Here is a 14,083-nt window from a genome sequence, read left to right on the forward strand (position 1 = left end):
TGAGTTATGGTCCCATTTACTTGATATATCAAATTGAAGTGGACCCATCAAGAGATTACATCCACAAACTTCCTTTTAATATTTACCCAATAATATATATTCTATTTTCTCCAATCATCAAAATATACATTAAATTGCTTGCCTTATTACTTTGTAAAAACAATTATTTCTTTCCTCCTACTTAAAATGTGATACACTTTTCTTTTCGATTCATGTATAACTCTGATCTCTATATCTCATGCAATACTTTTTTTTTTTTAATTTGTTTAAAAAAGAATGTCATATTTTTATAATTAAAAAAAATATATTTTAAAATTTATTTTATTCTTAGTGAAATAATTTACTGTCACGTAAATATATAAGATTTGTTTTACATTATAAATTTCAAAATATTTCGTTTTATGTCAAATCAAACTGTGTCATATAAATTGAGAGGATTGGAGTACATCTCAATATTTGAAAACTATTTAATCATATAATTCACAGTTTATCTATAATGGCATGACTCGTATGACTTATATTAATATTATATTAATGGGACATAGTTAGAATATCAGCTACGTATTCCGTCGAATTTAATAATTTTGATTTAAATTCAATATTTATTTTAAAATCTATTGATTATGTATATATTATTACTTTATAACTCAGTCATTTAAAAAGATTAAAATCTAAAATTTATATATTTTAAATTCTGACTCCGCCTCGAAACAACAAAGATGTGAAATGAGACGTATGGAATAGTATATATTAAAACCCCACCATAGAAACTATAGTACCCATACATTTGTTCTCTTGCATTACCTAATCCTATCATATTAAAGAAATCAAATCAAGAAAATCTACCAAATTTTTCATGGGTGATTCTTCTTCTTCTACTCCTCTAGATTTTCATGCTTTGAATTCTACTTGTAACAACAATTCCCCTCTTTTGATGAATTCAAATATGGAACTTCTAAATAGCATAAGCCAACAACTTGAAAATGATCAAAATTTCACCTCAAATATTCATCAACAACATGGTTTTTTGTCTTTGTCAAATGATCAAAACTTCTCTAATCATCATCATCAACATGAACTCAACATCATGCCTAATTTTCATAATGATCATATGAATAATATTAGCCATGATGTTTATGATCCCGCCGTCGCGGTTGCTGCTGCTCAATTTTTTACCTTGGGAGGTCCAAGTTATGGATGTACTAGCTCAATTCCAGAATCAGAATCCATGTTGAATAATAATAATAACAATAATATTCCAACTCCTCCTCCTTTAGTCTCTGGAAATACTAGCAAGGTGATAAATACAAATTATGTTTATTTTTTTTAAGATTAACACGTCTGAATCTGAATATATATTAAGATGTGTATTAAGATTTAAATGTCTGAATCTGAATATTAAGATGTAGTTGAATTCCGACTTGTTAAAAAAGTGTAGTTGATTTTTTTTATTTATTTTTTGTTTGTTTACTATGATTTAATTTCTTTGTTATTTAGAATACATGCGAAGGGAGAAAGAGAAAAAGGAACAATCAAAAAGAAGTTGAGAAACCAAGAGAAGTTGTACATGTTAGAGCAAAGAGAGGCCAAGCTACTGATAGTCACAGTTTGGCCGAAAGAGTAAGAGTTCTTTAATCAAATTCAATTTATACTACGATCAGACTTTTCTATAACAATCATCTTTTATAATAATATCTCACTGTAACAATCATGTTCCCTGTAAAATAGATTTCTCATGTTGTATTATATTATATGTTTGTTATAACAATATTTCGCTATATCAATGAAAGAATCAGGACAAATTATATTGTTATAGAGAGGTCTGAATGTATTTATCAACTTATTTCATGTATTCATCATTAGTATATATTCTATGAATAAAAAGACTTGTTAAATTATACAATCTTGAGTAATTTAATTTCTTGTTTGTGAAATATAGCTTCGAAGGGAGAAAATAAATGAAAAGCTCAGATGCTTGCAAGAACTTGTTCCTGGATGTTATAAGGTGATATTTATTATATGCTTCCTATATATAAATATATATATAATTTTGACAATCAAAATCCTTCTTGTTAAATTTTTGTAAATTTCTATTCCTATTAAAGAAAAATTTCTGATTGACTATGTTGTTCGGACTCTTAAAAGAGGTCGACAAACGCATGTTGAATCCTTTATAAGTAATGCAATTTTGGAAGATGTAATATGTATACGACAGAATTTTTGGAGAGTCTGAGCAAGAATAACATAGTCTCTTACGTTAAATGTTTTTGTTAAATCATTAATTTTATAACACGAGTAAATGTTGCAGACTATGGGAATGGCAGTGATGTTAGATGTAATAATCAACTATGTCCGATCATTGCAAAATCAAATTGATGTAAGTATATATATATGTATAGATTTATATATTATGTTCTTATTTCATAGTGAAAAATTAGAACAATATATTTAATAAATTCAATCAAAATATTCTCTAATAGAGCATTTTTTTTTTTTTTGAAGTTTCTTTCAATGAAACTATCAGCAGCAAGTTTGTTTTATGATTTCAATTCATCAGAGATGGATGATATGGACTCAATGCAGGTACACTTTTTTTTTTATTTAGTTTAAAGTGCTTTCACTTTTTATAAAGATATATGTAGGAAAGAGGCAAACCCCAAAATTGAGAAAATAAAAAACACCATTTTTTAACGTGGAAAACCCTCTTTTATGCTCAATGATATATGTTTTACTTTTGTTATCTCATTTATCATTATCGTTGAAGTAGGTATGCTTTGCTAGCTTCTGTATATACTTTGATTATTTTTCATTTTTTTTTATGATAAATCATCGTCGTATCAAAATAAAAACATTTTAAATGCAAAATTATGTTTTCGTCACCAATTAATCTAGCTCGTAGAAATACATGATCGTTCATTTTACTAGTCCTCTTAGATACAATCATAAATAAATTGCCTCCGCTTTGATGATCGTTTCTATAGGTAGAATTATTGCATGCGATTAATTCAAATCAATGTATTTATCCTTTTTTTTTAAAAAAAATGTTTAAAGGAGTCTTTAGTCTTTTTTTTTAATTTCAAAATTGATATTGGAGTCTATTTTTGAGCCTCAATTAATTTAAATTTGTGTTGCGTACGATTTATTAAATTGGAACGCTCCTTATAAGAATTTTCTCCATTTTAAAAGCTCAAATACCAAACTTCTACTTAATTAAGGATAGAATAATCATATCAATCTCATCACAAACCCTGTAGTCTCATTAATAGTTGATATATGAGGCATCTATTTCATATTTGATGTGCATCACAAACACTCCTACTTTATTTAATTTGATGAGTGCATACATTATACAATAAAAGCTTTCTATAACATCATTTGTTCATATATTATCCCATCCTTATCGATAGAGGATGACTGCTATAAAAAGATTTGACTAACGGGATGTGGTTGATTTTTTTTTATTTCCCATAAATTTGACATTAAGAATTAAATTGGTAGGGAACAAATGGGTATGCAGCAGCTCAAGGAATGGGGAAAAATACTGTTGGAGAAGGGTATGGAGGATTTCCTCAATTTCAAACATCTTGGCCTCTTTAATTTGACCTACTTATCATCATACTTTAATTTTAAGAAAATATACTCAATTTATATTATTATCCCTATAATATGTAACAGATAATTAATATGTTTGAACTCTTTTTTATTATAAACCTTGATTTCCATTCCAATTATCTTTGTTTTTTTTTGTACTAATTTAGTGTTCTTACAAGTAATTCCTCTATTCAAATGGTACTAAGTGATTATGAAGAAAATTGAATAACATTGTTAAATAGGTTGAGCTACCAACGAGCCTGACATATTCGTATAATTTTACAATGAAGAAAATAGGATGTATGCGAACTTTACCCTCTACATTGTGATTTTAAAATATTATACGGATTTGTTTGATGATAAATAACGAAAATTTCATGCTTGTTTGTGTCAAATACTGATTTCGGACATCAATATTATTTGCAAATATTTATGTAAAATATTAAAATATTTATTTGAAAAGACAACTTTCAAATTTAAACTACCATTTATCTCCTTTTTAAATGTCTTACTTAATCAACATTTCACTAATTTGAGTAATTAGGTTTTAAAAAAAGGATTATTTTTTTTGGCCAGAATGGTATTTTACCTATGTTATTTTATCCTTTTGAACATTTTTACCCTTTTAACTTTAATTCATTTTAACTAAAAAATGGAAAAAAAGATTAGTTTATTTTTAAATAAAAAAGATATTATAAACTTTTTAATTTTCTGGCCAAATTTTCTGGCAATTTAGCATTACCCTAAAAAATAATTAAAAAGGTAATTAATACTACTTGACTTTTTAATAGTCAAATATTAATTAATATTTGAAATAAATTCAATTTATGACTAATTATATTTGGGAGTGGATGAAGTATTATTTTAATATGACATTGAATTATGTGTATCTAGACTTCAAAATTAAGTATCAATGTGTACCCTACAAATACAATTGGGGCATATAAGAATTAATGTCCAAAGAATGAGATCCTTCAACAACTTCACAATCTCTAAATTAAGATTGAGCAATATCAAATCCCCTCCACAAATAACAATTGAGAATGAACCCTCAAAATAAAAACACATGAGAATGAATGATCACAAGTTACATGAATCTATACAACCTTAATGAGGTCCCTCAAATTGTGTATCTATTTGGAGATAGAACAAATCCTACTAATCAGTGACAGAGCCAGAAATTCAATATATATAAAACAAAGGAAATTCAATAACTTTTGTATATATGCATGTGTATGTCAAAATATATATATATATATATATATTATTTCCCTGTTTACATATTATAATATTTTATCGTACGAAATTCAATTGAATCTATTCTGCCCCCCCCCCCCCCCCCCCCCCCCACACCTCTCTTGTGACCCTTTGTTCTAATGATGTGATATATTATTAATAGGAACAAGATTCAATCATTCAAAAGATTGGGTCATGAGATGAAATATAGGAAATAGACATCTTAGCTATCTTGATTCATTCAGCCAAATAGTAACATTCAATAATGTCTCAAAATAGTGAAATATTTATGACTCTAGATTATGTCATATCCTTTTGTAGTAACTTGAAAATAACTTTAGTTAGGAACTATAGATGCATAATCATGCACTAACCCCATCTCTTTTTAGATCACAAAAAAAATAAAATATATATATATATTTTAAAAAGAAAGATATGGAAAAAAGCAAAAGAAGAAGAAAATTAAAGGAAAAGGAGAGGTGAACACAAAGCACAAGTGTTTGAAGGCAAAGGATAATTTCTAATCCTTGGAAGTCTAAAGCATTAAGAAACAAAAATTATTAGGTAGACCTTATTTGACTATATTTTTGAAAGACTAACCTCTATCCACTTGATTCTCCAAGCGAATGATTTTATTTTGCGGGAACAACAGAAAATCACCATCTCGCTCTTTTTTTTTTTTCGATGTTATTACTAATTGTAATTGACACCTATGAGTGACACCTTCGATTAATTACTGCATACTCGAAAGAGAGAAGACGGAGAAAATATTGTTAGTGATGCATTGTTATATGTTATTTATATAATTCAAGCATGTAAAATTCATTTATAGAAACGAAATATATCACAACAAAAATAATGAATCAACACGAGACATGACAATAGTTCAAGTATTGAACTTTTAATACTAACATTCTTCCACTTAGTTCGTATACATAATGGCCATTGTTATGATACTCAAAGAAAATTAACCATACATTAATCATAGTGATAGTTCAACTAGGAACGAATTAGTGGCCAATTTATGGGAATTAGGAGATTTTCTGAGTTTTTCGTGTGTGTTAGTGTATTTGGTGATATGGCTTTTGGTTGATTTTTTGCAAAACCTTTACAGAACCCTCCGTAGGTTTACTAACAACATTGACAACAGCAAAGCTAAAGCTAACGCTTGACCCCCAGCCAAAACGATGCACACACCTCACATATTACTCTATGTCCTGACCTTCCTTCACCTACATAAAAGCACAAGAGAGTTAATAACTTGCAGATGCTGAAACTTAGTCTTTAATTCGTTCAAGGAATGCATAGCCGATCTCATTACCCTTGGCCTAACGATTGGAAAATCCAAAGATTGATCTAGATGCCACACCACCTTAGCTTGAAAATATTCCTTCTCAACTAACATTTATGCTCTCGAACTTTGAATGTGCACAACTAGACACTTAAATTTGTATAAAATTGAACAAGTAGACACACACGTCCTACGTGACATAATACTCATAGAATAACACATATATAGGACACATATGTCTACTTATTCAATTTTATACAAATTTAAGTGTTCTGTCGAATTCAAGTTAAAAGAACATACGCCATAAGGTAATTGGGATAAAGACAATGTACTAGTCCGATATTTCATAGCATATATAATTTGTACCTAATGAACATTGTATGAATTACGTTATAAGTAATAAGTTATTCTGAGATTAGTTATGTTATTAATTATTTAATTTGTTGTATTTAAAATAATATGCATTGCATAATTTCGAATAATACATTGTTTATAAAAAGAAAATACCTTCCACTTTATTTTATTTTTTTAAGCTTTAGTTATTCATACTTAAAAATAAAAAGTTCATCTTACTTGCGTTAAATATTTTTAGGTGTGCATTCTCGTGATTGAGTTGTGTGTTAAAAATAAAACTTTCATCTTAAGTTTGTAAATGATTTATTGTTTATATCAGTTTATTTAAGCACGTATCACTCTTAAATTGTAAAATATTAAAATGAAATCCAAAAAGTTGGTAAATTCATTGGGTTTATTCTTTCTTAATTGTTCATATCAGTGAAATAGAGATTTATATGTGAACCTCAAAGTGCAATATGCATCGATTCTTGTAGCTTGATGCTTGACATAATCGTTATTATTAATTACCATATATGGTAACGACAGTCATAACAATGCGAAAAAATCATCTACTTTCATTGTTTAGATCTTTGATAATACGAAAAAATTATTGCTCTAAATCTTTGATGGGCATTAATGCAAATTAATCTTAGGCTTAGGATTTTTCCATTTAAATATATAATTAACTTTTAGACAGACGCATTGCGTGTATAGATAACCAGTGTTCTTGATAAACTTTTGAACTTAAGTTTAATAGGCTTGCCGCTCCCAATCAACGTGTGCCATTTAATTAGTCGTCAAAGTCGTCCACAAAAGATTTAGGCTAAAAATTATCGAAACCACATATCACACAAAATTCGTGGATATTAACCTATGAATATTTTAGTGTTGTGATTTTCGATCATTTTTTTACAATTTTTTTATAAAACTTTCCGAGGGAGTCGAAAGAGCAATATATATAGTTTCACCATGATCTACTACATATTTTTTACATTTAGAGGCCACTTTATAGGAATTAGGAGATTTTTTCAATTTTTTGTGTGTGTTAGTCTATGAATACTTCAATGTTATGACTTCCGATCGATTTTTTCACAAAGACTTTACAGAACCCTCCGTATGCATAATCACATCATGATCAACGACATATTTTTGATAATTAGGGGCCAATTAAAAGAATTATACGATTTTCTTAATTTTTCATGTATATAAGCCCATAAATATTTTGGTGCTATGATTTCTAGTCGATTTGTTAATAAAATCTTTACGAAACCCTCGGTAGAACGTTGAGAAAACCGTACGCATGATCTCATATTTATTCCATTTATATTTTATATATAATAAATAAATGGTCACGATATCTTAATTCCTCTCCGTCTTTCTAAATGCAATGAGTAGAGGTTTGGTCCTTGCATATCCATTTGAATTTTTTTTTTCTATTTCCGAAAAATGAAATGTTGCGTAACAATAAATTAAAATACATTTCTAAATTTCTAAACCAAAAAAAAAAGTCATCTAAAACTCAATAGCCATAGAAGTTAATGGCCGAAGCATCTTTCAACTATTGCTAACGACGTTATAAAAAAAAAATTGAACTATATTTTTCAATTGTCAAATATTCTAAAATATCACTTGGTCATCTCATCACTATTAATAAGTGTGAGTCCAAAAACTACAAAACCAATAAATAATCTCCACGTACCTCAAAACGACCAAATCAATAAATAATCTCCACGTAGACTAAGACTATTACTGTAAATTTATTTTCTTTATTCTTCACTTCTTTCCTTAACACTTAGACTAAAACTATTACGGTAGATTTTATTTCCTTTATTCTTCACTCCTTTCCTTAAGTGAAACGTGTACAATCTTACGCAAATCCACGTCATTTTACTTTCAAGTTTTATAATATCTCAATGCACAAAAGGCTACCTCCTTCGTCATCTTTTAATTGTCATGATTTTCTTTTTTAAAGTCAAACAATACGAAATTTGACTAACATTTTACGATGTATTTTTTCATCATATTGATATGTAAAAAAATACAATTTATAATACTTTTCATATAGTTTTTGAATGGATCAAAATAGAATACTTCAAAAGACATTAGACATGGCTTTAGGCACAAAAACTGAAAGACATGACATTAATGCGTTTATCCCGAGCAAATCTTACTAAAGATTGCTTTGTGATTCCGATGTCAACGAGCTCTTGAATTATCAGAATGTGAAAAATTTAAATTTTTTAAAAAAATACCTTCCACTTTATTTTATTTTTTTAAGCTTTAGTTATTCATACTTAAAAATAAAAAGTTCATCTTACTTGCGTTAAATATTTTTATGTGTGCATTCTCGTGATTGAGTTGTGTTAAAAATAAAACTTTCATCTTAAGTTTGTAAATAATTTATTGTTTATATCAGTTTATTTAAGCACGTATCACTCTTAAATTGTAAAATATTAAAATGAAATCCAAAAAGTTGATAAATTCATTGGGTTTATTCTTTCTTAATTGTTCATATCAGAGAAATAGAGATTTATATGTGAACCTCAAAGTGCAATATGCTTCGATTCTTGTAGCTTGATGCTTGACGTAATAGTTATTATTAATTACCATATATGGTAACGACAGTCATAACAATACGAAAAATTCATCTACTTTCATTGTTTAGATCTTTGATAATACGAAAAAATTATTGTTCTAAATCTTTGATGGGCATTAATGTAAATTAATCTTAGGCTTAGGATTTTTCCATTTTAAATATATAATTAACTTTTAGACAGACGCATTGCGTGTATAGATAGCCAGTGTTCTTGATAAACTTTTGAACCTAAGTTTAATAGGTTTGCCTCTCCCAATCAACGTGTGCCATTTAATTAGTCGTCAAAGTCGTCCACAAAAGATTTAGGTTAAAAAATTATCGAAACCACATATCACACAAAATTTGTGGATATTAACCTATGAATATTTTAGTGTTATGATTTTCGATCATTTTTTTACAAATTTTTTATAAAACTTTCCTAGGGAGTCGAAAGAGCAATATATATAGTTTCACCATGATCTACTACATATTTTTTACATTTAGAGGCCACTTTATAGGAATTAGGAGATTTTTTCAATTTTTTTGTGTGTGTTAGCCTATGAATATTTCGATGTTATGACTTCCGATCGATTTTTTCATAAAGACTTTACAGAACCCTCCGTATGCATAATCACATCATGATTAACGACATATTTTTGATAATTAGGGGCCAATTAAAAGAATTATACGATTTTCTTAATTTTTCATGTATATAAGCCCATAAATATTTTGGTGCTATGATTTCTAGTCGATTTGTTAATAAAATCTTTACGAAACCCTCGGTAGAACGTTGAGAAAACCGTACGCATAATCTCATATTTATTCCATTTATATTTTATATATAATAAATAAATGGTCACGATATCTTAATTCCTCTCCGTCTTTCTAAATGCAATGAGTAGAGGTTTGGTCCTTGCATATCCATTTGAATTTTTTTTTCTATTTTCGAAAAATGAAATGTTGCGTAACGATAAATTAAAATACATTTCTAAATTTCTAAACCAAAAAAAAAAGTCATCTAAAACTCAATAGCCATAGAAGTTAATGGCCGAAGCATCTTTCAACTATTGCTAACGACGTTATAAAAAAAAATTGAACTATATTTTTCAATTGTCAAATATTCTAAAATATTCTCAAATGGAAATATATATCATCACTTGGTCATCTCATCACTATTAATAAGTGTGAGTCCTAAAACTACAAAACCAATAAATAATCTCCACGTACCTCAAAACTACCAAATCAATAAATAATCTCCACGTAGACTAAGACTATTACTGTAAATTTATTTTCTTTATTCTTCACTTCTTTTCTTAACACTTAGACTAAAACTATTACGGTAGATTTTATTTCCTTTATTCTTCATTCCTTTCCTTAAGTGAAACGTGTACAATCTTACGCAAATCCACGTCATTTTACTTTCAAGTTTTATAATATCTCAACACACAAAGTGCTTCCTCCTTCGTCCTCTTTTAATTGTCATGATTTTCTTTTTTAAAGTCAAACAATATAAAGTTTGACTAATATTTTACGATGTATTTTTTCATCATATTAATATGTAAAAAATTACTATAATTTATTGTATTTTTCATATAGTTTTTGAATGGATCAAGATAGAATACTTCAAAAGACATTAGACATGGCTTTAGGCAAAAAAACTGAAAGACATGACATTAATGCGCTTATCCCGAGCACATCTTACTAAAGATTGCTTTGTGATTCCGATGTCAACGAGCTCTTGAATTATCAGAATGTGAAAAATTTAAATTTTAAAAAAATATCTTACGCAGTTGAATTACTTACTTATTATTTAATTACTAAACAAAAATTATTTCTAGTGCTTGATTATGATGTACATTCATATTATGGACTGGTTTGAGCCGCGTAAATTGTCATTAATACTTATATTAATGTAAACTGTTTATTTCATATCCCTTGGGAGTTGGGGTGCATCAGGGGTGGATTTAGGATTTTAAATTAACAGTGATTTGAACTCAGGCAGCTCAACAACACTAAAAGAGCCTTAAGCACCCACCCAAGAGTCAATGGACCAATCAGATCATTTATTCATTGGGTGCTCTATGTTAATTTTATACAAATATCTTTTATTGTGTGCTTACGATTGTAACTTTTAAAAACACATATTGTGCAAAAAATAATAGTCAGAATTTATTAATTATTAAAATCAATTTGAAATTTGAAAATGAATATTAAAGTGCAAAGACTTAAAAAACACGGTTTTACAAAAAAAAAATAACTTAACTCTTTCGTAGGTCTCCATTTTCACTTTATTTATAAAAATAGTAGTTATCCAAATCAATATAAAAAAATGTAAGTTTTTGTTAAATTATTTAAAACTAATATTTTAAACAATCTAAATTTGTATTAGTTAGTAATTTAATCTATGAATTTAAAATGTAATTAACTAGTACAAATATTAATGCAACACGGGCTATATAAGCTACTATTAATTTTCATTATATTAGGAGAAGTATATGTTGTTATAATAATGTTTTGTGTCTTGAAAGAACAAATCTTTTTTTACATAGATTAGGATGAAATTTTATTAGCATCAAATATTAATATAAAATTAAATATTATATATAATTATACATGCACTTCTGTTACTCAATAATAATTCATATTATTTATTTTAAAATTAGAAAATAATTACATTTCAGTATATTGGTGCAATGCGCATAACATATACTAGTATATGATAAAAAGAGAAAAATATAAATCTCTCGCACGTGATCTTTAAGACACAACATGTCAGTGTTTTTTTTTAGGTGCACTTATATTTCATTCTTAATCGACCAACAATTTTAAAATTTATATGTTCATCCATCTTAAATCTACAATCAATAAAAATAATAAAGTCAATAACTATATCTTTTACAGTGTACTATAGGACAACAATTATATCTTTTACAGTGTCCTATACTCAAAATTAAAGTGAAAACGATCAGAACTATTTGCAAGGATGAGAACTAAGGATAGATTAATCCGTTGGGAAACGATGTGTTACCTAACATTTCTTCTTGTGGTTGTTATCTTTATTGTTTTTATATATATTTTACTCTCATAAATTCTATAAAAAATATTGTAATTAACATAATTTAATAATTAGTTTTTCTTTTTCCACCGAAAGTATAATATTTCTTGTTATATTTTGTAAGATAAAAATAAAATATATATAAATTATTGTACGTTACATAACAACACAAATATTTAAATCTCTTTTATCGATTATAGTTTTAAAACTTTTTCAATAAAATCAATTGTTACATAAACTATCAAAATTATTCTAAAAGTGTTTTAAAATAAAATTATGTGTTTTTGTGTGTTATAGTCCATGACTTTTGAGTGATATGTGGGCCGAGAGGTTTTTATGCTGATTTTTTTTTGTGGGCGTCCATGACGAACTATTAAATATCGCACGTAGGTTAAGAAGGGCAAACATAGATTTTTTCGAGTTCAAATGAATCCCGAAATGGGAAATATGGATTTTTCCATTTTATTGTGTGTTATAGTCCATGAATTTTGTGTGATATGTGCGCCCGACGATTTTTTCGATGAATTTTTTTCATGGGTGTCCATGACGATCTATTAAATGTCACACATTGGTTAGGAGGGGCAAATGTTGGTTTTTTTGAGTTCAAACGGGGCCTGGAACGAGAAGTAGGATTTTTTGCATTTTTTATGTGTTATAGTTCATGAATTTTGTGTGATATGTGCGCCCGGCGATTTTTTGATCGAAAATTTTTGTGGTCATCCATGACAACCTATTAAATGATGCACGTTGGTTTGAAGGGGAAAACATAGATCTTTGTGAGTTCAAACGAGTCCCGGAATGGTTAATAATAATTTTTTTCTTTTTTTTGTGTGTTATAGTCCATGAATTTTGTATTATATGCGGGCCCACGATTTTGCAACCTAAATTTTTCATGGGTGACTGTGATGACCTATTATATTGCGCGTGTTGGTTTAGAGGGAGGAACATAGGTTTTATTGAGTTCAAAAAAAACTCGAAATAGAAAATAGGGATTTTCCCCTTTTTTTGTGTGTTAGAGTCTGGATTTTGTTTGATAGGTGTGTTGATTTTTTTTTTGCATAAATTTTTCATGGGCGTTCCTGACGACCTATTAAATGACGCTCATTAGTTTGGAGAGGCAAACATAAGTTTTTCCGAGTTCAAACTAGATTTGGAACGGAAAATAGAGATGTATCCGTCTTTTCGTGTGTTATAGTCCATAGATTTTGGGTGATATGCGCGTCCAACGATTTTTTGGCTGAAATTTTCCGTGGGGAGCCGTGACGACCTTATAAATAGTGTGGTCGGAGGGGAAAATAGTACAAACGAGGCATGAAACGGTAAACAGAGATTTTCTTATTTCATTTTTTCATGTGTTATAATCCATGAATTTTGTATGATATGTATGTCCGGTGTTTTTTTTCTGAAATTTTTCATGGGCATCCATGACTACCTATCAAATGACGCGTTTTGGTTAGGAGGGTCAAATGTAGATTTTTTTCGAGTTCAAACGAGGCCCAAAATGGATAATAGTAATATTTTCATTTTTTTCGTGTGTTATAATTCATGGATTTTTTATTATACTTTTTGTTCAAAATTTTTCGTAGGCGTGCTTAACAACCTATTAAATGACGCGCGTTAGTTCAAAAGGAAAAGCGTAAATTTTTTCCATTTCAAACCAGACCCAAACGTATGAGTTGGTCAACATTTTTCCGAGGATCATATTATTTAATTGGTTGTTCAATAATTTTTGAATTACTTAAATAACTTGGTATTCATTCTGAAACATTTTCATCACCTTACAAAATCTCATTGATTAATTGCTCAAAGATTCAACTTCTTTTAATTTCTTGTGAATTGTAGAACTTAATTTTATATGAGTACAAATCAAAAGTATCTTTGGAAGGTTGAGACTCGATTGAATACATACATTATCATCTTTAAGAAATTCAATTCACAACTTATAGTAGCGTAACGCTACTTAACATACTATGTATCATATCCAATAAAATTCAATTTC

At 28.2% G+C, this 14,083-nt stretch overlaps 1 protein-coding gene across 1 annotated transcript; it reads left to right on the forward strand.

Annotated features, from left to right (window-relative positions):
* The first annotated feature begins 774 nt into the window (after window positions 1-774).
* On the forward strand, window positions 775-3,728 carry LOC125855300 (transcription factor bHLH75-like). The gene is made up of 6 exons (XM_049535012.1): window positions 775-1,297; window positions 1,498-1,620; window positions 1,940-2,005; window positions 2,309-2,377; window positions 2,503-2,583; window positions 3,499-3,728. Exons 1-6 carry the CDS (start codon window positions 857-859, stop codon window positions 3,595-3,597), a joined length of 879 nt encoding a protein of 292 aa, XP_049390969.1. The 5' UTR covers window positions 775-856; the 3' UTR covers window positions 3,598-3,728.
* The last annotated feature ends 10,355 nt before the right edge of the window (window positions 3,729-14,083 follow it).

The sequence above is a fragment of the Solanum stenotomum genome, chromosome 2, assembly GCF_019186545.1.
Source record: "Solanum stenotomum isolate F172 chromosome 2, ASM1918654v1, whole genome shotgun sequence".
Classification (NCBI taxonomy): Eukaryota; Viridiplantae; Streptophyta; class Magnoliopsida; order Solanales; family Solanaceae; genus Solanum; species Solanum stenotomum.

What these genes read in the sequence shown, in the direction of transcription:
- LOC125855300 (XM_049535012.1), top strand. Translation starts at nt 857, where the DNA reads ATGGGTGATTCTTCTTCTTCTACTCCTCTAGATTTTCATGCTTTGAAT. An exon ending in GTCACAGTTTGGCCGAAAGA is followed by an intron (nt 1,621 to 1,939) that starts GTAAGAGTTCTT and finishes TGTGAAATATAG; the next exon opens with CTTCGAAGGGAGAAAATAAA. An exon ending in CATTGCAAAATCAAATTGAT is followed by an intron (nt 2,378 to 2,502) that starts GTAAGTATATAT and finishes TTTTTTTTGAAG; the next exon opens with TTTCTTTCAATGAAACTATC.